This window comes from Gobio gobio (genome assembly GCF_949357685.1).
Source record: "Gobio gobio genome assembly, chromosome: 6".
NCBI lineage: Eukaryota > Metazoa > Chordata > Actinopteri > Cypriniformes > Gobionidae > Gobio > Gobio gobio.
This window is the reverse complement of record NC_137102.1, coordinates 36,065,468-36,088,542: the sequence shown is the minus strand read 5'-3', so window position 1 is coordinate 36,088,542 and position 23,075 is coordinate 36,065,468. Positions and strand designations below refer to the sequence as shown.

Genomic DNA, 23,075 nt, shown 5'->3' with positions numbered 1-23,075 from the left:
ATCAAAGAACAAAAGACAGAGAAAATCACTCTGCTATTTTTTTTAAATGTAAAAATGTCATTTGTAAAGCCAGTTCTTCATCTTTTCAACTCGTCAGTCTTGAAAGTTAAGGACGATGATACTGACCTGTCAAGAGCAATAAAGTCTAGAATCTTGGAGTACCTAAATGAAAAATAGTGACCCACAAATCCAGGCTCTGCTGGACATGGCATCTACTGTAGATCCACGTTTTAAGATGAGTTACACAGCTGAAGAGAACAAAACATCAATACAAGCCATACTGAAATCCGAGATGAAGATTGTGGCAGTGACATGCATGTCCTCCCCCAGAACCACCAGAAGAAAACTCTGAGGAGGATGCTGAAGCTGGTTGTGCTCCAAAGAAAAAGATGATGTTAGGAAGCTACTTTAAAACTGTTGAACAAGCCTTGCCATCCAACAACCAGGAACCGAGTGTAGCTTGTGAGCTGCAGACTTACTTACAGTTGTAAGGTGGAAAATAATCAAAGATATTTGAAATGGAACAAAATCATCTGCTTTGCTGTTTGTAGCCATCGTCGTGATCAAGATATTGAAATTGACTCAACCCCTTCCCCCTTAACGCCATCAGAGGGGCCATTTGGAGATAGAACAAAAGAATGGCTGGCTGGCTGGCCAAATGGTTAACACCTTTGATACAATGGGGGAAGTTTTGTCTGATTGGTTACTTTCAAATGTCTCACGGTTTGGTCTGATTGGTCAGTTTTACAAGAGTCAGATTTGAATTTGGGGACATCAGGGAAGGGGATAAAAGAGGATTTCATCTGTAGCTCGCTCTTTTTTGATTCTCTGCTTTCTCTGGAGAGAGCTGTTCTTTAGCTCTCTCTCTTTCTCTTTCTCTTTCTCTCTCTCTCTCTATCTCACAGGTAACATTCTAGGCAGAGGCCTACAGAGCATAATTAAGGGTTTATGTTTTACATTTATTTGAAACTATTTTAAGTGTAACCATAACCAGAATTTGTGTTTCCTTTTAGAAGAGATGTATGTCTATGATGTAATTGACATTTTACATTTACTTGGTTGTTAATAAATTGTTACATTTTTGATCCTTTCTGAATTAATCTGTAATTATTAACTATCTCCAATGTGGAACGGTATAATTGCAACAAAGGGTTAAAACGGAACGATTAAATGTATGATTAACCATCAAATATAAATGATCAAACAACCGGTTGGCATTCTCTTCTAAATGCGACAACTATGATAAATGGAGTCAGATAAAGAATATTATAATTAAATCCATTCTTCCAGCTGAAACACTGAACGCGTGCGGCCTTCACCGCGGTTCGCTACCGATCCTTGGAGCGAATTCATGCGGTCTTACACAGTCATGCAACCTGAATAGTGAGGGGAACCCACTAAAATGGTGGAAGAAAAATGAAAAGGTCTACCCAAGGCTTTCAAAAGTGGCAAAGAAATACTTGTGCATACCAGCCATAAGTTCTCCTTCAGAGAGAGCTTTCAGTGCCGTGGGGCATGTTGTTACTTGCTTGCGGTCCTCCCTAAAGTCCGATCATGTTGACAGGCTTGTGTTCCTAGCCAAAAATCTGTAACATGTATGCTCAAATACATACATGTAGGCCTATCGTAGGATAGGAAAAAAAAAACGTAATAATTAGTTTCTCATTGGAGTTTTATTCTAATTAAATTTTATTTCCAATTGGCTTGTAAAAGAGGCCCACTTTAATTTATACTCGACTTAAACATTTGTCAGAAGTTTCAATACAGTAACTTACAGTATTAATGTGGCTGAAAAAAGCAATAAAAATACTAAAGTTAAATAAAAGAGATTAGCCTATTAATCGTGATTAAAATTGTGCAAAAATAATCGTGATTATTTTAATTGATATCGTGCAGCCCTACAAGTCAGTAATATATCTGATGATTTATTGGCGTGAAGTTTCATGCACATTGACAAACAGGAGTGCAAAATTCTCGAAAAACAATAAGCAGAGTCGACTGCCATAATATCAATTTAAAACTGCAGACTTGAGGCTTCAACATGATTAGAAATGTCAAACAAATTTCACCTACGTAGGCGATTGTAACCAATGAAAAGAGGTTGAAAATAAAATTTAAAAATCACTGAAGGACTAGCCTACCTCTACCGGGTCTAGGTCTTTGTATTCATCTGGATGATGAAGCTCCATATGCCCCCTCATAGTTGTAGTGCTGCTGTGATATGGGAACTCTCTTCGACGACAACATTTTTGTCCTGTGTTGGCCAAAAGGTGATATATGCGTGGTTTTAACTTTGGTCATCATGATCTAAATATATGCTACTATGAAAGACCAATGGTTAATTTTAATAAAACTCAAATATTGAACCTGAATATTTAAATTTGACCATATAAAAATGATTAACTCCTTCCTTTTCTACTTTGTACTTGAGGGTGGCACTGTTGAACATATTATACATATACATATATATATATATATATATATAGGAAACAAGGTAGGACGTTATTTGAGGTAGTGTGATTGCGTTTGTCGCTCTCTCTCTCTAGTCTTTGTTGTCGACATGCGGGTTATTACCAGTCAAGCTATTACCGGTCAAGCTATAGTGTATAAGTAGTGTGTTTTTTGAGGAGGATTTTGGTGTAGGGAGTATTTCTTATTATTTATTTTGCAGCTCGAGTTGAACTATTTTTCCAGGCTCAGTAGTTCAATGAGTGAAATGTTAAGCAAGTTTGTTTTTTGAATTTGTTGGATTAATATTGTTTGTGTTTAAGAATTACTGTTTGCAGAATTTTTGTAATTTTATTAAAATAGTATATTTGTATAGTAGAATGGATTAAAAAGGATTAAATTTTTTTCCCTTTTTGAACTTTGGGATCCATATCATTTTTGTTATGCCTGTTTTTCTCTTGTGTGGTTGACTATTATTTATTTATTTTATTTTAAAAAAAATTGTGTGTTCTTGATGACAGCTTTCCTAAAATCAGATCTTATTCATAAAAAAAAAAAGAAACATCGTAATATAGCCTATCATTCTGCTTACAGCATCGCAACCCCTGTATAGCGGTATGTATCTTATCGCCAGATTCTTGCCAATACACAGTTCACATGTCAGGAAAACAAAAGTTTCAAGTTTGTGTAAAGCTGCAGTCCGTAACTTTTTGGGGGTAAAAATTATCCAAATTTGAGCAAGTACATAACCAGCCAGTGTTCAAACAATCTCATTATTCCTTACCTTAGCCCGATTCAAAATGTTAAACTTGTAATATTGTGTTTTAATTTGAGTGGTACTGGTAGCTTTCCGCGGGACATTCGTCTTTGCGTCATTACGTCACGTCTATATACATATAGGATTCCGGCTAGTAGACTATATTGTGTGTGTGGATGCTGCAGGTGGTGGATCGTTTGTGGCAACATATTATATATGGACCTTGAGCAAACCTTCGGATTTCTGAGCATCATGCCGACAATAGACCCTTTTCACAGACTGTGATGACACGTTTTAACGGTCATCAATATCGTAAATCCTGCAACGTTTTTTGTATTTTCATTTAAAAAAATATATATGTACATTTATAACACTAATACTTTGTATTTTATTACTTTTGCATCAAATTACAATAAAAAAAGTTACCGCTGCTGTGAGGGTGTTTAGTAATAGCGTCTATGGGAGTGATGGTAAAAATTAGCATATTTATCTCTTTTCACTGCCGTTATCAATCTCACTCAATTTTTTCCCTCTTTTTGAAAGTTGTGAAATCACTACTGTGGCGTTTTTCTTTTGCTATGTGAGCAAATGGGCACACAAAAAAAATATTTAATGTATTCTCTCATTCACAGCTATAATATTTAACCCAACTATGACGACTTCCGCTCTGAGAAACCCGGAAATGTGAAAAGGGTCTATAAAGAACTATGTTATTATACTATTTGTCTTCAGGAGAAATACCACACGAATTTGCAAGATGACTTCCCTCAAGAAATCAATTCAAGGACTTTAACAAAAAAAGAGAAAAACAAAAGTGCTTCCTTCAGCTTGAGGAGGAAAAACCTGCAGTCTGTGTTCACTAATGTGCACAAAGCATTTATTTTCTTGACTTTGCCCGTGACTAGTAACGCCAGTGGAGAAATGTCATAAACACGACTTCCCAACTCGTAAATACAAACTTCCCAGGAGGACTAATGCTGCCTTCACATGCAGGGTTTTTCCTACATTGAAAATGTTTTGCCAGCCGCCCAAACATTTTTTTGTCCCGCCAAAGACTTATTTTATGAGTTATTGTGATTTATGAGGGATGTAGATGACTTCTGCGCTTGTGATAGGGTGCATGTTAGAGTGACAGAGCGATCAAGAGAGCTCCTCCCCCGCACGCACTCTCTATCTTCAAAGTAAGCACTGTCTTAGCTTTCTAATATTTCACATAGGGATGGGCGATATGGCCTAAAATCCATATTGCGATATACATTGCAGCCTCTTGCGATAACGATATATATTGCGATATAAAAATTATAATAGAACCATTTCAGAACGGGTTAGACCCTAAGGAAAGCCAAACTGCTAAATGTATTTATTTATTTTTTTAAAGAAAGAAACGTTGTATGTAGTTTTGAGAACATTTATTGTGCAAAACTGTAATTATAACATATTGTTGCAGATAAATAAAATTCAAGTACACTAGCTGCAGAGACTTTAATAAAAAAAAAGCAGAACATTTTAAAAACGTCCTGTATGCGCTTATCCATATAATGGCAGTGAATAGCGACCAGGCTAAAACTTTACAAAAATTATACAAAAGTATCACGCAATGATACATGGAGATGCGTGCCAGATCTGTACCAATTTCGGTAGCACAATTTTTATTTATTTAAGTATTTAAAAAAATTAAATGCAATTCAATAAGTTTATTATTTATAATGATAATCATTATAAGTAAATAATACATAAACATTTAAAGGCTGTATGCTGTTTAAAAGTAAACATTGTTTATAAAAATGATCAAGTGAAAAATAAGCAACCATCTAGGCATAATTTTTATTATTATTAGTTGAGACAAATTATTATTACATAGCGACAAAGTTAAATATACTGTAGGCTACAACAGTAGCCTAATATATTCAGAAAAATTTCTCACGTTAAACCAAACTTTTATTTTGACGGGTTGCCGTGAACACCTTTGAGTGTCTGTTCATTTTATGATATGACAGTTTTCTCAAATGAAATGGTAAATTCTCATGAAGTGATGGTTTAAGCATTCGTGTCCTCTATAGCAGTGTTTCGCAACCTTTTTTCAGTCATGGCACCCTTTGAAAATGTTCTCCATTTTGTGGCACCCCCTCGCATACGTTACCCTAGGGGTGTAACGGTACAGATTGCTCACGGTTCGGTTTGTATCACGGTTTTAGGTTCACAGTTTCGGTACGGTTCAGTATTTGCTATGTTCAGGGAAAAAAGGACTGTCAAATAAAAATAAAGAAAATAATAAGAACAAATAATTTAAATACAAGCAGCAGCACAAATAAATACTTCTGAGAAAAGATACTAATAAAATAAACTATGCTTTTCAGGTTTTTCAGGTAGCCTACGTTTAACATTAGTTTTCAGGTACAGAAAATGATCAAATGTAAAATAACATTGCATATTTGACTGTATAAATTAAAGATTAATCCTATTAAACTTACAAAAGCATTTCAATCAAGAGCAGTGAGTGATGTCCTTGTCTTTTGTTGTTTGACATTAAACAGACAGCAGTAAAGGCTACTGCCCCTTTAAAACCTAATGCACGGATATGCGACGTCTTTCTCGACTGTATAAAGTTTACTTAAGGCATATACAGACTATGTCTGCTAAAATACTCATCAAGATGGACATGTTGACATACTTTTTGTGTGAGTTTGTCCGTTCAAGAGCAAGACTTGAAAGAGAACTCAATATTTGCGCGCTGTGAGACGTGTGCGCGCTTTCGGATGAGTGCACAGAGACAAATTTTCTCACAGCGAGCGCGACTTCTCATTCGCGTCTTCTGGCACTACACCCGGGTGATGACGGTGAAAATGACTGGTCATATTCGAACATACGGCAGCACTCGCATGTATTGAACAAAGTTTACAAAGAGATAATTATTTGAAAAATTTTAAAGAAAAAAAAAAAATGGTTCCGGTTGGGAAACACTGCAGAGACTACAAAGACAGTGAGCGTGTGTGTGTGTGTGTGTGTGTGCGCACGCGCCCGCTCATCTGTGCGTCGGACGGCTTAAATCCGAACCAAGTCCAAACAATGGATGTTGCACCGGTCTTTTTTACCAGCTCCTCCGTTTCGCTTTCAGCGATGTGGATATTCAAGATGACCAATACGATGATGCATTGCAGCCAGTTGCAGCTCGTGGCTCTAAATTTCACGGGTAGATTCTGTCATCAACGTGCATTATCGCGATAGTGCAATAGACTTAAAATCTCTATCGTAGACCAATTTTGTATCGTTTATATCGCCCATTACTAATTTCACATATTACGTTAATCAAAATCAAAAGGTCAGAAGACCGAATCCATGTTGCACGTGGCGCATTCGGACATTTTTTTCCTTGAATTACCGCTAGGTGTGAATTGCACTCAAAAAACGTTGACTCTTATCTGACCAGCTGACATAAACCATACTTTCAATAAATGGGAAACAAATCCTATCCAGTTATGAAGTGTTTTCGGTGTGTTGACAAATCTTTCGCGATGTTCTAACAGACGGGATTCGCACATAACGCGTCTGCTAATGTTTGAATCGCGACCTTATGACTCCTTTGAACCGAATCATATTAACGACTGGTAAGAACAACTGATCTGTCCAACACTGAACTCAGTTAAATAATTTACTCAGAACACATCTGAAATGAGAACACAAGTGTGCTTACCCAATTTAGCAAGAGTGGATAGTAAGAATTTGTTTTAATTATCCACAGTCTTTCAGCTTATTTCTGTTGACAACATAAATAGCCTAAAATCATTTAGTTTAGACTGGAGTGAGGTGAAACCAGAACAAAGTTGTTGTTGTTGTTAGCTAGCTGATAATTTTATGAAATTGTATATGGCAGAAAATTTGGCCTTTTGTTAATTTTTTTAAATACTGCTTTCTAATATTGACATGATTATATACCAAAACAATTATCTGTAAATAGTGTAAAAAAAAAATGAGGCACAAAAACAAACATGAAGGTATCAAAATAAGATAAACAAAAATTACAAACTGTTTAGTTGAATTTATTTTAAATTTATTGTCAGTCTTGCGCTTGCAGATCACGTGGGTAGGGTACTTTTTACTGTGCATGTGTGTGTGTGGATGACCATGTCTGTCAGCCACCACCGAAGACCATTTTTGACCCAGGAAAAACCCTGGCATGCTATCAGAGTTTCCTAGTTAAATAGGACATGAACAAGTCGTATTTACTACTGGGAAACTAAAATAATTTTGATACCCAAGTTCCTGAGGGCAGAGTGGAAAACGATTACTGCTATGTTTGGTATTTTTTATTTTCCACAACAGCAACATCACCCTGTTTTGTTGTTAAAGTAGTGCTTATTTACAGGCATAAATACTAATTTGAAGTGTATTATATGTTTTATACACAGCCAAAATAGCCTGTATTAGACAAACACCAGAATTGTCAAGCTGACTATATAGATAGCATGGTGAATGTGTTTGTCAATGAACTGTATACTAAATGGATACAATAAGATTTTCTCAATAATTAGGCAAGAATAAACCTTGTGTCCTCTATGATTCCTGTTCTTTCTGACAATAAAGCACTTTAATGCGTCAAACTCGACTTCACAACTTCAGAAGTGGGAAGTAGCCCTTACGAAAATGAACCATAGTTTTACTACAAGTAAAACCAAAAAAACATGGTTATTATAGTTAAACCATGGTAACCACAAATTAACCATGGCTTTGCTACTCTAACCATAGTTTAACCATGGTATTTGTGGTGAAACTGTGGTTATATAAATGGTAATCAATTAGACAAAAAAACATGGTTACTACACTTTTACAATAATAAAACCATGCCCAGACAGCAAGCCAACATTGAATAAATATTGATTTTCCATCTGAATCATCATTATGGTTGATATCGAAATTTCAATGCAAAATAAATGTTGAATCACCATTGCCATATCGATGAAACCTGACGTTATTAATGTTGATGGCAACAACATTGGAACAACATTGATCTATAGTTATCTTTATGATTGATTAAGCATTGATATTTGGTTTACCGGGCGATTGCCAATGTGTTGAAAAGTCATTGATTTATAGTTGACTGGGCAACGACCTGTTGTTGAAAAATCATCGACATATAGTTGACCGGGAAATATTATTGAAAATTAGGGGTGTAACGATTCATCTACTACATCGATGTATCGATTTATTTTCTTATGATCTAACTACATCGATCTGTGCTCGGCAAGTTGGCCTTCCGGACAACATATATCGATCTAACATCGTTTTAAAAGGTAATCAATCGATTGTATCGATCATAGAAAATAACGCATTGGATTTAAGCACGTCAGACTTTATATGGATGTTTTTTATTAGCACTTTTAATGATAAAGGCGTTAAACGTTACTCGATTCAGTCTGCCTATCTGTGACATCATCGCAACGCACCAGCAGCAGCGCTCATTGAAATGAATGGGATTGTGTCGCTTTGTCGCTGCGTGTCGCTGGCGGTGTGAACGGGGCTTGAGAAAACAAAACATAGCATGGCGCATGGCAGAGGAGAAGCCAACGAGCGAGAAATTATCAAGCCACCAAGAGAAAGAGCTACCTGTACTTTCAACCCTTGCTTGTTACCTGTGCATAGTGCATTCCTGACACCAGTGTGCCAGCAGAGCGAGCTTTTAGTAGTAGTAGTAGTAGTAGTAGTAGTAGTAGTACTTTATTGATCCCAGTTGGGAAATTAAAGTGCGTTAGCAGCAATACATGAAGACAGTAAAAAGTACTCACAATACACATAAAAACTTACTATACACATATAATAAATAGACAGATATAGTAACCTAATTTCTAAAATAAAGAGTTAATGGTACTTCTGCACAGGGATGAATTGTAAAGTCTCACAGCAGTAGGCATAAATGACCTCCTGTAGCGTTCTCTGTTGCACCGTGGCTGGATCAGTCGGTTGCTGAATGTACTTCTCATTCCAGCAAGCATGTCGTGGAGGGGGTGTGAGGTATTGTTTGTAATGGTCAACAGCTTGGCCATTATTCTCCTCTCTGTAACAACCCCAAACAATTCCAGATCTAATTCAATGACACAGCCTGCCTTCTTAATAAGCTTATTCAGCCTTTTGGCATCTCCAGCTTTAATCCCCGTGCCCCAGCACACTACAGCGTAAAACAGGGCACCAGCAATGACAGACTGATAGAACATGTGAAGCATCTTGCTACACACATTGAAGGACCTGAGTCTTCTCAAGAAATAGAGTCTGCTCTGGCCCTTCTTGTAGATCGCTTCTGTGTTTTTTGTCCAGTCAAGTCTGTCATCTATATGGATCCCTAAATACCGATAGGAGTCCACTATCTCTACGTCGCTGCCGTGAATGGAAATAGGTGAGGGATGATCTTTCTTCCTTCTGAAATCGATTACCAGTTCTTTTGTTTTAGTTACATTTATTTGTAGATGGTTCACTCCACACCACTTCACAAAGTTGTTGATCAGTGCTCTATATTCCGTCTCTTGCCCACCCTCAATGCAACCAACCACAGCGGAGTCATCTGAAAATTTCTGGAGGTGACATAACTTTGAGTTGTAATTGAAGTCTGAGGTATATAGAGTAAATAGAAATGGAGACAGGACCGTTCCCTGAGGAGCACCCATGTTGCTCACCACCCGCTCAGACACACAGTTCTGCAGTCTCACAAACTGTGGTCTGCCTGTGAGGTAGTCCATGACCCATGAGATTATGGAGGAGTCCACCTGCATAATATCCATTTTCCTTCCCAGTAATGCTGGTTGGATGGTGTTGAAGGCACTGGAGAAGTCAAAAAACATTATTCTCACAGTGCTACCAGCCCTGTCCAGATGTGAATAGACCCTCTGCAGCATGTAGATGATAGCATCGTCCACACCCACCCGTGGTTGGTAGGCAAATTGTAAGGGGTCTCGCACTGAATCAACTAGAGGTCTCATTTGAGCCAGGACCAACCTCTCCATGGTCTTCATAATATGGGAAGTCAGTGCTACTGGCCTATAGTCATTTAGAATGGTGGGGCGCCCCTTCTTTGGTACTGGGACAAGGCAAGAGGTTTTCCAAAGCACCGGAACTCTTACCAGGCTAAGGCTTAAGTTGAACAGACGCTGGAGCACTCCACTCAGCTGATCGGCACAGGCTCTTAGGACTCTTGGATAAATGCCATCAGGTCCTGCTGCCTTACCCGGGTGAAGTCTCCCAAGCTCCTTCCTAACCTGGTCCTCTGTGATGGTCAATGTGGCCTGACAGCTGTCAGCAGTGAAGAGTGTCTGAGAGGGAAGCTCCTGAGGGAGTTGAAGGTGAGAATGATTGTCGTCGGTGTTCTCTATCGGTACAATGGAGTAACTATGGGGGGATGGGCATTGGAGAGCAGCATGGGGCCCTATATCAAACCGGTTGAAGAACTGATTCAACTCGTTAGCCATCTCTAGGTTCCCCTCCATTGCAGTCCCTGGCTGTTTAAAGCCAGTAATTTCTCTCATACCGCTCCAAACATCTCTCACCCTATTCTGTTGGAGTTTATCCTCCAGTTTCTTCCTGTAGGCATCCTTGCCTTCTCTCAGCCTCCGTTTGAGCTCCTTTTGAACACGTTTTACCTCATCCTTGTCGCCCTTCCTAAAGGCCCTCTTCTTTTCATTTAGTAGAGCCTTTAGGCCACTGGTGATCCAGGGTTTGTTGTTTGGGAAACAGCGTACTTTGCTAGTGGGAATGATGTTATCAACACAGAAATTGATGTAATCAGTGACACAAACTACCATACTGTCAATGTCATCCCCATGTGGCTCACACAGTACATCCCAGTCTGTGATATCCAGTGCACCGCGCAGATCCTCCACCCCTTCATGAGTCCATCTCCTCACTATCCTTGTGGTCACAGGCTGACGTTGAACAATAGGTCTGTAATGTGGTGTAAGCAGGACAAGGCTGTGGTCAGATCTGCCAAGTGGGGGGAGGGCAGTGGAAATATAAGCATCTTTAACATTTGAATATAATAGATCTAGTGTTCTATTTCCTCGTGTTGAACAATTCACAAATTGATGGTAGGTTGGCAGTATTAATGAGAGAGAAACATGATTAAAATCGCCAGAAATTATTATGAGGGCATTAGGCTGATGTGTTTGAAGTTTGGCCGTAACAGCGTGTATGACGTCACACGCAGCCTCCGCATTAGCAGTCGGTGGAATGTAAACAGCAACACAGATCGTGCTAGTAAACTCTCGCGGAAGATAAAAGGGACGAATACCGATGGCCATCAGCTCAATGTCCGGACTACAGAAACGTTCCTTAACATGAACATGCCCCGGATTACACCATCTGTTGTTGATTAGAACCGCGAGTCCACCTCCTTTACTCTTACCGCTCGCGGAAGTGTCTCTGTCAGCTCTCACTATGTGAAAGCCACTGATTGTCACATTAGCGTCTGGAATATGTTCATGTAGCCACGTCTCAGTAAAACACATGATACTGCATTCCCGGTATTCCCTCTGACTCCTCACAAGCACTGCCAATTCATCAGTCTTATTTGCAAGTGACCTCAAATTCCCCATTATTACCGATGGAAGATATGGCTTAAATCTTCGTCTCTTTGCCCTCCGTAATGTACCGGCTCTACAGCCGCGACTCCTTTTCTTCAACTCATCCGGTATCGATGGTCTCTCCCCGGTGAATACAGTTGGACAAGCTAGCGCTATCAGCTGCTCACGTGTGTAAACAATCCACTCGCGACCCCTGCCTTGGACGTCCATCATACTGGTTGTGATGTTATCCAGGTTATATAAAAAGTTAAAAGATAGACTAAAAATTGACTTAAAACACTTAAAGCACTGCACAGACACAACAAGGCACAGAGCTGCTACAGCAGGCTGCCACTAGTACGGCGCCATCTTCCGAGTGAACTTTTAGTACTGCTGGCGACATAGTGAACGCACAGAGAAGTGTTCTGCGGTCAGATCATGTTGATATTGTTGAAAAAGAAATCTGTAGAGTCATTGAAGAGTAGTTGGTACATTTTATCTTTTGTTAAATATTGTTTGTTTATTAAACTGAGAGTAGTAGCAAGTTCAGCCAGTTTATTCAACCTGAAGAAATGTTGGTTGCACTTTATTTTTGATATTAATATTGTATTTGTATAATTTTAATGTTGAAAAACAACAGCAAAAGTAGCAGGTAAACCTACTATTAATTAAATCTGAAGAGAAGTTAGTTGCACTTTATTTTTGATATTAATATTGTATTTGTATTATTTTAATGTTGAAAAACAACAGCAAAAGTAGCAGGTAAACCTACTATTAATTAAACCTGAAGAGAAGTTAGTTGCACTTTATTTTTTGATATTAATATTGTAATATTATTATGTTGGATAACAAAAGCAGAAGTAGCAGGTTAACCTACTGTTGAAATGTTGGTTGCACTTACTGTGCTTTTATTGAAAATGTATTGAATATTGAAAATGAGAGCAGAAAAGGTTTACTTCCTGTTAATTCAACCTAAACTGTTGGTTGCACTTTATTCAAATAAAATTTGAATGCATTTGCCATTAATTGTTGTTTACTTGTTTGTTTATATCCATAATTAATTGATATACCGGATTCCCTTACAAGAAACAACAGGAATCTAGGAAACTTCACCTGCACTGACCAGTAGGCTATCCAGATATTTATTTCAGTCACACAATTTTTGGCTAAAAAGTTACTGAATCGATTTCAAGTCACTGAATCGTTTCGGATCGTATCGTTCTAAATGAACCAATATCGTCCTTGAATCGTATCGACAACCTCAAATCGTGATATGAATCGTATCATTGTTAAAACGAATCGTTACACCCCTATTGAGAATGAGGAGATGTCGTCACGACACAGCGCCCCGCCCCCCTTCCGCCATTTTGGGGGTCTGCCCGCCAGGTAGAGATATTCTGATGATTACTATGTACATAGTTTTCCAAACTCAACTGAACATTAAGTTTTAATCCACCCAAGCCGATCTGAGAAAGCAGCGGCTGGTAAACGTACGCCATTATTTCACCACAGGGTGTCAGTCATGGTCTTAACTAGTAAGCGCGATGCTGAAGTGTGAGACACTTGATCAATACGAACCTTTATTTATTTGTATTAAACATGTTGATCACTATTCTGTCATTTTTCATTGTCGGTCATTTTACTGTATGCTATAAACATGTTTATGCCCAAAACGCTTAATTAATATTCAAGGTAGGCCTAGTTGACTGTCATTTTCCTCTACTGTGCATCACTGTTTAAGATTAATTCAATATTTAACATGGTTAACATTACATCCATTTAAAGCACGTACCGAGCATTCATTCTACTCAAGAAGGCTGGAATAAAAGCACCAGCGCACACAAACGATCATTTAAATTTTTAGTCAAATTAATTTAAAAATATAAACTCAACAGGTACAAAATATGATCAGTAAGAGAAAAACACTGCTAAGGATGACGAGCACTGGACTGCTGCAGGATAGTGGGGAGATATATTTATTATTCAGAATGCACAGGAAATATATTTATAGAAACATTTCAGTGCAAGGTGGTAAAGAGTTCTGCCGTGGCAGCTCGTATGGGTCAACGTTTTTGATATCAGCTTCTCTAAATACCTCAGCTTGGCGCTGGTAGTAAGTTTCTCCCTGTAGGAGACCTCTTCTTCTCCATTTCAAGTTTTCTCGTAATTTCTCCGCTTAAACGCCGCGATGATAATTCCTCGAGCCGTCTTTCCTGCTCTGATCTCTGTTTCGCTCTTACAATGTTACCCCTGGCAACCGATAGCGTCGGATCCCGGAATGGTGTACGGGCCAGACTCCGCCCACGACCATGACGTATCTCCTCATTCTCAATTGAAAATGCATCGGTGTTGGGTTGAGAACACGGACGACACCAGTGCGAGATGCCGGCATTTTCTCAGCGTCCTCGGATGGAAACGAGTGAAAGACGGTTAAAGGTAAGAGTAAAGACCAAAAAATTATGTCATTAACTATTGTTTTTGTATAAGAGTATTTTGAGAATAATTTGAAGTCGGAAAAAGTCAGAAAAGAGCTTTAAATGGATTGGCAGTTTTCGCCTCAAGTCCGGCCTCTTTTATTTAACTGAAGAGACACTTTTAATATAGGCCTAGTGGGTTTTTATGTCTTATGTATACGTTTTTTGAAGTCTGTTAACAGAGGGCTATCAACAGATTCACATTTTAATTAATTATTTATCTTCGCGATCAACCTGAATGTAAAGAATACTTTCACTTAAGGAAATGAAACGGCAATATGTAATAAAGGTTGCATTATGTTGGTGCTGTTGAAGCGATAATTGTTAAAATGAATGTTTTGTATGTCATATTTCAGACTTGATGAGCTTCGTGTGTTCATTTTGCCTGCGCTGAGAGTTCTGATGTGCGAGGAGGCGCGCACTCGCGCACGCGATCAGAGGGAGATAAGGTTTATGGTAAGTAGCCTAAAGTTTAAAAATGTCACGTCGTTATCAGTTGTTTTGAAACCATGTTTGCTTTTTTGTAGATGTAACGTTACCAAGTCAGAGACCTTTGAGTGCTTCATTCTTTTGAGTTTTGGAGTTTAGTTTTTAGAAAATAAATGTTTCTGTTGTCTCATCCCTGTTTACTTCAAATTTTTATGCAACAACAGTATGACTTCTTGTTCACATTTTATTTAAATCATTGCAGAACTCAAACCAACTATGGAGAAGTGGTCATCTTTCTTGGTCTTCCTTTCTTAAAGGGGTAGTTCACACAAATAAAATTGTTGATATTTACTCACCCTCATGTCTTTCCAAACCCAAAGATTTGTCCATGTTCGGAACAAGATAACAGATAATCAACATTTTCAAGCTTAAAAAATACAAAGTGATTGTAGAAGTAATCCATACCAATATTTATATATGAATGATATCCTAAATGTCATTATGTCAATTTAAAATGATCAGGGCTGCATTTCCCGATAACGTTGTCTCTTAGCGTGCTACGAAGACTCTAAAGGTATAACTTAACTAAAGGTATACCATTTCTAGGTGTGTTCCTCGAACTATACCTTAGGAGGTTACTTAAGGTAAACCTTCTTAAGTGCGACGTTAGCAGGTGCTGTCCGTGGCGGCGGTGCTGAAGTGGCTTATATCGATGGCTCAAGAATCGATTATTTACTCTACGCAGGGCATAAAGCAGTGAAACAGTCACTGCTTTATGCGGGGAAAAAAAATTATTTATAAAAGAAGCACTTCAGAAATAGTTGAACTTGCAAACTAAATTTTATATAATTCTGACATGAGTACGCGAACCAGCAATCTCATGCTCAACCGCATCATGCGTCAACCCGCTACACTAACTGGCAGTATGCCTTCACTGGCATTTGAAAGAGTCATTTATATTATTACAATATATTTCCCATAGTGTGTTCATTTACTCCACAACCAGGGATGATTGCCCAGCAGCTGCATCACATTATTGTGTAAATAACTAATTTCTGTTATTGGATGGCGTTCTCAATAAAAACGCAACACGCGAAACATATAATCAGCTGCTACTATGGCGGAGAAAAAGGAACGAAAGAAGAGAGCCCCCTGCTTTACTCAAACCGAAATGGCCATCCTTTTAGATGAGGTTACACAGAACAAAGATATACTTTTTTCAAGTTTTCGGACAACAGTGTCCAATAAAACAAAAAAGGATATCTGGGAAAACATTGCAATTAAAATGGCAGCATCCAGTTCTAGCCCTCAGAGAGAGTGGGAAGTTATACGCAAAAAGTGGCACGATTTTGCCAGTGCAGCCAAAGCAAGAGGTGCTGCAGTCCGGAGAGACCGGGCAAGAACAGGTGGTGGGCCCAGCTCAGTGCCTGCACTCAGTCTCGACGAGGAAAAGGCCCTGGCAATCATTGGAGAAGCTGCCTCACAGGGTATCTCGGGGGGTATAGATCTGAGAGCAGGTGTAGATACCACTCCAGGCTCTCAGAACAGTCCATCCTTGCCCCCTCGCACAGTCATGCCCTCTTCCTCCGCCAGCAGTGGGAGGGCTTCACCGGCACCAGCGTCACCATCACGCCTGCAGTCTGCACCTTCATCGGTCTCCACTGAGGTCGCCCAGCGCCAGCAATCCGGGAGTGGCTCCAGAAGGCGTTTAATCCGATGTGACTGCAGTGAAGAGCTGGTGCAGCTCGAAAAGGAGAAGCTGGAAGTGTTGCGGGGGATCGAGCAGGGGTTACAAGAGGCCAATAACCTTGCCCGGGCTACCCTGGAGGTGAAAAAGGCGAAGCTTCAGATTCTAGAGAAGCAGTATGCTTTGTCTGAAGCAAAATTTCAAAGACCTTCCATTTCTGTTCCAATCATAATCTCAGGTCAAGGTAAGCGTGATTTACGATGCTCAGTACAGTTCAGTGTTGTGTATTATATATTTTATTAAAACTATTTCATTACATTACAGATGAACAATCAACAACCCAGTGACTGCAGACGCAAGCACGCTTTCCATGCATATATGATCAATAGTGTGGATTTTCTTTCTTTTTGTTTCATTAAACACTTGTTAAATAAACACTTCATGTCATCAATGTTGGGTCAGTGAGCATTTTTATTGTAATGAATTCATTGCTCAATGATCAATGGCACATAATAGTGAATAAACTCGGTTGTGCACAATTGCGAACAAAAAATGGCAGGGAGAAAGTGTGTATGTCCACAAAAAACAATGAATGTTGTGTGGTTGCATAAAAAGAAATATAGGGTGAAAAATACATTAACCAAAAACTGTGTGAATGATTTGCTGCCTTGTTTGTACACCAGCAGCGTGTAGGGCATCTCTTAGTTGAGGTGGGTTGTGGACTTCTTCCTCCTCCTCCTCCTCCTCCTCTTCTTCCTCCTCTTCTGGCAAGGCTGCACCTCCACTGACTGCAATGTTGTGTAGCATGGCTGTAACTACTGCTACTGCACAGCATCTTTCTGGCTTCAGACGCAACCCTCCAGCTGATTTAGGCAGGCACCGAAAGCGCATCTTCCAGCGCCCGATTGAGCGCTCCACCAAGTTGCGGGTACGGATGTGTGCGATGTTGTAATTGTGCTCGGCTTGTGTGGTGGGGTTGGTGACTGGATTTAAAAGATAGGTTCTGAGAGGGTAGCCACTGTCTCCTAAAAAAATGCTCTGGCCGAAAACCCCTATTGCTGCATCTTCACCCACCGCTGAATTGGCCCACACAAAGCTATCGTGTGTGCTCCCAGGCCACTTTGCCACCACGTCCACGAACCTCCCCCTGTGGTCCACCACCACCTGGACATTGATGGCCGCAAAGCCCTTACGGCAAATGAAGGCCTGGTCTAGTGCAGAAGGGTTGGTGATGGGTATAAGTGTCCCGTCGACAAGGCCTATTATTTGCGGGATACCAGCAATGGCATGGAAGCCTTGGTGCACCTCCATCACTTCGTGCCTGGCGGAAGGCATGCGGATATACTATATACTGTGGCATGACGAAGCAGGATGTTCGTTACTGAATGAACGCACCGCCACACCGAGGTGTTACTCAGCCCATATCCATCCCCAACCACCTCCAGAAAACTCCCCACGGCATAAAAACGGAGAGCCGCCAGCAGCTGGATTTCAGGGCTGAGAGGGTAGCTCCGTCCAGTTTGTCTCGACAAAGTTGGACCAACAAGGTCTAAAAGCTGCTCAATTTGCTGTCGTGGCAGGCGAAATTTCTTTTGAATAGCGGCTTCTGACATGGTAGCCAGGGGACTAAAGTTTTCACGAATGAAATAGTGCACATACACTAAATGGCTCCGCGGACGGCGCCGTCTTTGATTTAGCACAACTATTCTCTGTCTCGCTGCCATAGTTTGACCAAACTCCCCTCCACAATCATCCCCTTTAAATAGGCTCCTAAGCTTTTCCTGTCTAATGGGTTGCCAGCTGATGTACCTTTGGATAATTTAATTTAAAAAGCTAACAACCATTAGTGTAATGACAATTGTAATCCTTGCATTAAAAAAAATTAGCCTGATTGAACATTGGGTGTATATTACAACTTCAGAATTATATTCGTATAGACGGACATGTAAAGACGCTTTTTGCACAGTGGTGGCCACTAGTGGAATGAACTGTCAATAGTGATAAGGTATAGCTAAGAGTGGTCCAGACCAACCTTACGAAAGTAATACTTACAGAAGGTATTCTTAACTAAGATAGTTTCGGGAAACACGTATTAACGTTAAGGTACACCTTAAGGTATAACTTAAGAACGACGTAGTGTTAAGAAGGTTTCGGGAAATGCAGCCCTGTTCAGACTTACAATGGATGGACAAAAATTGAGAATTTTAAAAATATCTTAATTTGTGTTCCAAAGATTAACAAAACTCTTATGGTTTTGGAATGACATGAGGGTGAGTAAATGACAATTTTCATTTTTTGGTGAACTAACCCTTTAAAGAGCAGCCCTCCAAGTTCATCAACATTTTTGAGGTATGTCTGTGTTAATACTTCAACAAAGTAGTAGTTTTCCAAAAGATATTTATATTTTTATTTAGGGCTATTTTTGGCAATTTGAAATGTAGTGCTTTGAATGTATGGGAGAACATGATAGGCTAGCCTACAACACTGGACAAATTGCCTTATCAGATCATTGAAAAATCCTAGGCCTAGACTACTGTATTTGTTTCCAAGTGTGCAAATATGTTCTATTTAACTTAAAGGCTAATTTTTTGCATTGTGCTTGTATTTTCTGTTTTAGATGCTCTTACACAGCAGATGAGGACAGTTGCCGTCACGCAATTTACTTTTGCCCAGGCTTTGCAAAAGTGGCTGCGCTATGCGCCAGACCGGCAGGAGGGACTGGACGACAAATCATTCAGACGTCAGAGGACCATGAACTGTAAATAGGCTATAGAGGACAAATAATGAAATAATAAATTAATTTGTTTTTACCTTAAATAGTGTGGTGTGGTCAGTGTTTTAGGCTAGGCTTAGGCATACACGCTTTCAAATGTGCCATCACTTTTCAACATCCTGGCTGTAGATAAATCAGGATATTCATTATAGGCTATTTAATTTATGGCATTACATTTTCGTATGCCTAGCAATCATTTTATATGGCTTAATAATGATTGAAATTTCATTGAAATCACGTTGATCCTTAGTTCAGTTGAAATTTCAACATTGTTTCAATATTCCTGATAATTGAAATACCATTGAAATTCCGTTGATCTATGGACAGGATTTCAACATTGTTTCAATATTAAAAAAGGGTGCAAAATGATGTTGAATCAACATCAGATTTCGATGTTGATTCAATGACTTAATGTTGACAACATAATGTTGATTTAACATAGTTTCAATGACTATTTGCTATCTGGGTGGTTAATTTCCGTAAGGGAGGAAAGTTCCGAAATCATGTGAAGGCAGCATTAAGGATAAGGGGAGGGACAACAGTGTATTTAATTACAGAAATTATTTCCAGCTGTAATTACATGCAGGTATTTTTTATACAAATGCAATGAAATGCAAAAAAAAAAAAAAAAAACATGAACAGAATAAGTGCATTGTATCAAATCATCCATTTAAATGTTAATATAAAGTGGAACCGTAAACCATACGATAACTTAAAAAGTGTACTATTGTACTGTATGTGTACAGCCAACTTTGTTTCCCAGCAGTTATTCATGAATGAATGAATCAAGAATGACACCAACCTCTTTGTTCCTCAGTATCTTCTTCTTTCACTCTGCATGGTTCTGGATAACTCATGTCTTCACTTTCCTCTTTAATAAACTCCATCGTTATAACAGTATGTCTGAATTGCACACGTTAAGTTACAGTATGTGCTACACAGATCTGCGTTGCTTCATGGAGTCACTGTTTTTAAACGCATCTTCACCACATTATTATACCCAATGAACGTAGTAAAGTATTAAAAGTGCCTATACCGAGCTAGCGCAACTTTTAAGTACGTTCATGTGATACGCTGTAAACCAATTTGAAGCGTGCTGTTGTTGTTGTCCTATTTCTTCTTTAGTGTTGCGGTTCGCATTACCAAGTGCCTGCTGCCGCCTACTGGGAAAAATAATGATCTTGTTTTTGATGCTAAATGTATAAATAAAAAAAGAAACATTGATTGAACTAACAAAAAATATTATGTGTCTGCAGAGATAATAGGGCTGTACTATAAGTTTATTTTTGTAAAAAAATAAAATAAAAAGTTATTTTTGCTTAAAGTAGCCTAGTAACTTTTTTGTTCAAAATGTAATGAGTAAGTATATCATGAACCCATCTTCCAAACTGTGTTTTTGTTCCTGAATCACTACAGCAGGCCCGTAGCCAGCATTTAATTTTTTTATTTTTTTCAAAAAGTGGAAATTTTTCAACGAAAAATTGTGTATTTAATAATGAGGTATATGACTTTTTATGCACTAATTTGTGCTGGATTTTCTTGTCTGCTGTTTTTTTGTATTTTTATTTTACGAGCAGGCTTTTTATGCACATAAAAATATTTACTACAATGAATAAGTCGCTCAATTAACATTTGTAGGATCACTAACTTTTGGTCAGCAAACAAAGGTGCTTTGTTTATTTGGGCTATAGTGCGTGCAGGAGCGCATACAGCATCTTAGGGTGTATTTACTCCTGGAAAGTCCGCTAGTTCACTTGCTTTGGTCTGGACCAAATGCAATGGCGTTTTTTGCGGTTTGCTTACACACTGTCCTTTTTGCAAGTAAACAAAAATTTGTAAACCAAACCACACGTGTGCTCGTTCTCTGAAAAAAAAAAAAAAGGCATTTGGGGGGTAAAATATGTGTTATTTTGGCAGGGCTGCCTGCTACAATTCGCATTCCTGGATCTGTTTATCACATAATTGGGGTCGCTTCAAACCCGCGGACATGGAAAACAACCCGCGGACTTGGCAACACAGTGCAGTTGAGTTCTGTTGACATTTGACAACTAACGTTATGCGTCGCTCCGTTGCTCTGATTGGTTGTAGGTCTATCCAATTGAGGTCATTCCTGGTTCGGTTGAAACACGCCCCATAATCACAGCCCAACAGAGCAGTATCAGACTCATATTCTGACTAGAATTGAGTATGACTACGTCAGGCTAAGTTATCAATGTAATTAAAGACACAATCTACACTCTTGAGAATTGAAGATCCAGACTACCTATGGTTAATAGATAGGCTTGTTGTTGTTTGAGCATGTTCCCCTCTATCTGAAACTGTCTCTAGCCTACAAGCCAGTTAACTCAATCTATTTCAAATTTCTTCTACATTACTTTTTTTCTTTCTTCCCTAAAGGAGAATCTTGGTCAATCCACGCCCTCAGGATTGTTGGCAATTTATCAATAATAACTGGACTGACAGAGAGTGGTTGCTGAATTGCAGATTGATAATAGGCACATTCATTCATCTCTTTGGTATTCTCCGGCCCTGTTCGACCCGCCAACACACCAGATACAGAAGACCACTCTCTGTAGAGATTTGTTTAGCAATTTCTGTGGAGGCTAGCAACTAACCTAGAATGCAGGTCAATGTCCCACTTCTTTGGTGTTGGTAGGTCCACTGGCTGCCTCATCATCCAAGAAGTAGTCACAGCCATAAATACAATCCTGAAACCACTGTACATCAAAACACCCTCTGATGCTGATTTTAGGGATAAGTGGGGATTCCCCCAAGTTGCTAGAGTCATTGATGGCTTCCATATACCTATGAAGGCTCCACTCAACACACCAGCGGACTACTTTAATCGGAGGGGGCAATATTCATTCATCCTTCAGGCTGTGTTAGACAACAAAATTAAGTTTTGTGACATAAATATTGGACAGCCAGGAAGAGTCCATGATGCTTGTGTTTCCCTTTCATCTCTTTTTGATCGGGGCCAGAGTTGCAGACTGTTGCCATATTGGACTGAGATCAACTTCAACCACCGCCTGAGTCAGGCAAGGAGGACAGTTGAGAGAGCCTTTGGGCGCCTCAAAGGTTGATGGAGATGGCTCCTTAGGCAACATGACGCACACATTTCTCTGGTCAGCCAAATAATTTCAGCATGTTGTGTATTACACAACTTTTGTGAAGTCCACCATGGAATATTCAATGAGGGAGACTATGGCCCAATTCCAATTCTATTTTATACCCCTTCGCCTACCACTAGACCTATGCCTACCCCTTCCCCTTTGCCCAGTCGCAAGACATAGGGGTGAAAATATTCCCCTGGGACACCACTTCTACACCACTACATGTCATACGTCATCATACCCCATTTCTTTTATTAGTGTCCTGTAACATTTAACCACTATGAACAGCAATGAAGTGCACATATCTAACAGAAATCTGGCACGAGCAGATTACTGCGAGCAGTTTAACAGATCTCAGATACTCACTGACTCCCAATGTTGCTTTGAGCTGTATTTGGGCTTAAGAGAACAGCGCTCGTTTTCAGTTCGAAAACGTATGAGCCTTCAAGTTTCCTAAGGCGATACAGAACATACAAGACTGGTGGAGCCGCATTTCCATCGGGCCAAACTGTTCTCTTTGTTTATTAACCGTTTCATTCCGTGCTGATCCGAGCCGGCTGGTATGGATATGGTTTCATTTTCTACTGTGGTGCTGCAATAACGGAGCTCTTTGCAATGTAATACAAACGAGTCAGTTGTTGTCTTGGTAACACAAGAGTTTACAGATACGTGATTTAAATAGCAACTGCGTTATGAAGGATGACCAGATATTTATTTTAACTTCTTTTAATTTGTGTTCACATCACTCAAATGGCGCGTATAGCAAGCTACGGAGAAACTGGCAACCAGGCGACACACAGGTGATCGATCCCGAGTGGCAACATCATTCTGGCAGCACGGTAGCCTTCGTTCGA

The 23,075-nt window shown here is 39.4% G+C and overlaps 2 protein-coding genes across 3 annotated transcripts in view; both read right to left on the bottom strand.

Annotated features, from left to right (window-relative positions):
* The window catches only part of LOC307127648 (uncharacterized protein), a 29,826-nt gene extending 9,577 nt beyond the window's left edge, over positions 1–20,249 (bottom strand). The window contains exons 1-2 of one of the 2 annotated variants that reach the window (XM_079819040.1): positions 19,911–20,249; positions 2,142–2,254 (exon numbers count right to left, since the gene is read on the bottom strand). The gene's annotated coding sequence lies outside the window, so the exon portion shown is untranslated. The remainder of the gene's footprint in view (positions 1–2,141; positions 2,255–19,910) is intronic. The other variant, XM_079819039.1, reaches the window with a different exon arrangement.
* Positions 16,972–17,670, bottom strand: LOC307128540 (putative nuclease HARBI1; the record flags this gene model as incomplete). The annotated part of the gene is made up of 1 exon (XM_079820453.1): positions 16,972–17,670. One exon carries the CDS (start codon positions 17,668–17,670, stop codon positions 16,972–16,974), a length of 699 nt encoding a protein of 232 aa, XP_079676579.1.
* Positions 20,250–23,075: the final 2,826 nt, after the last annotated feature.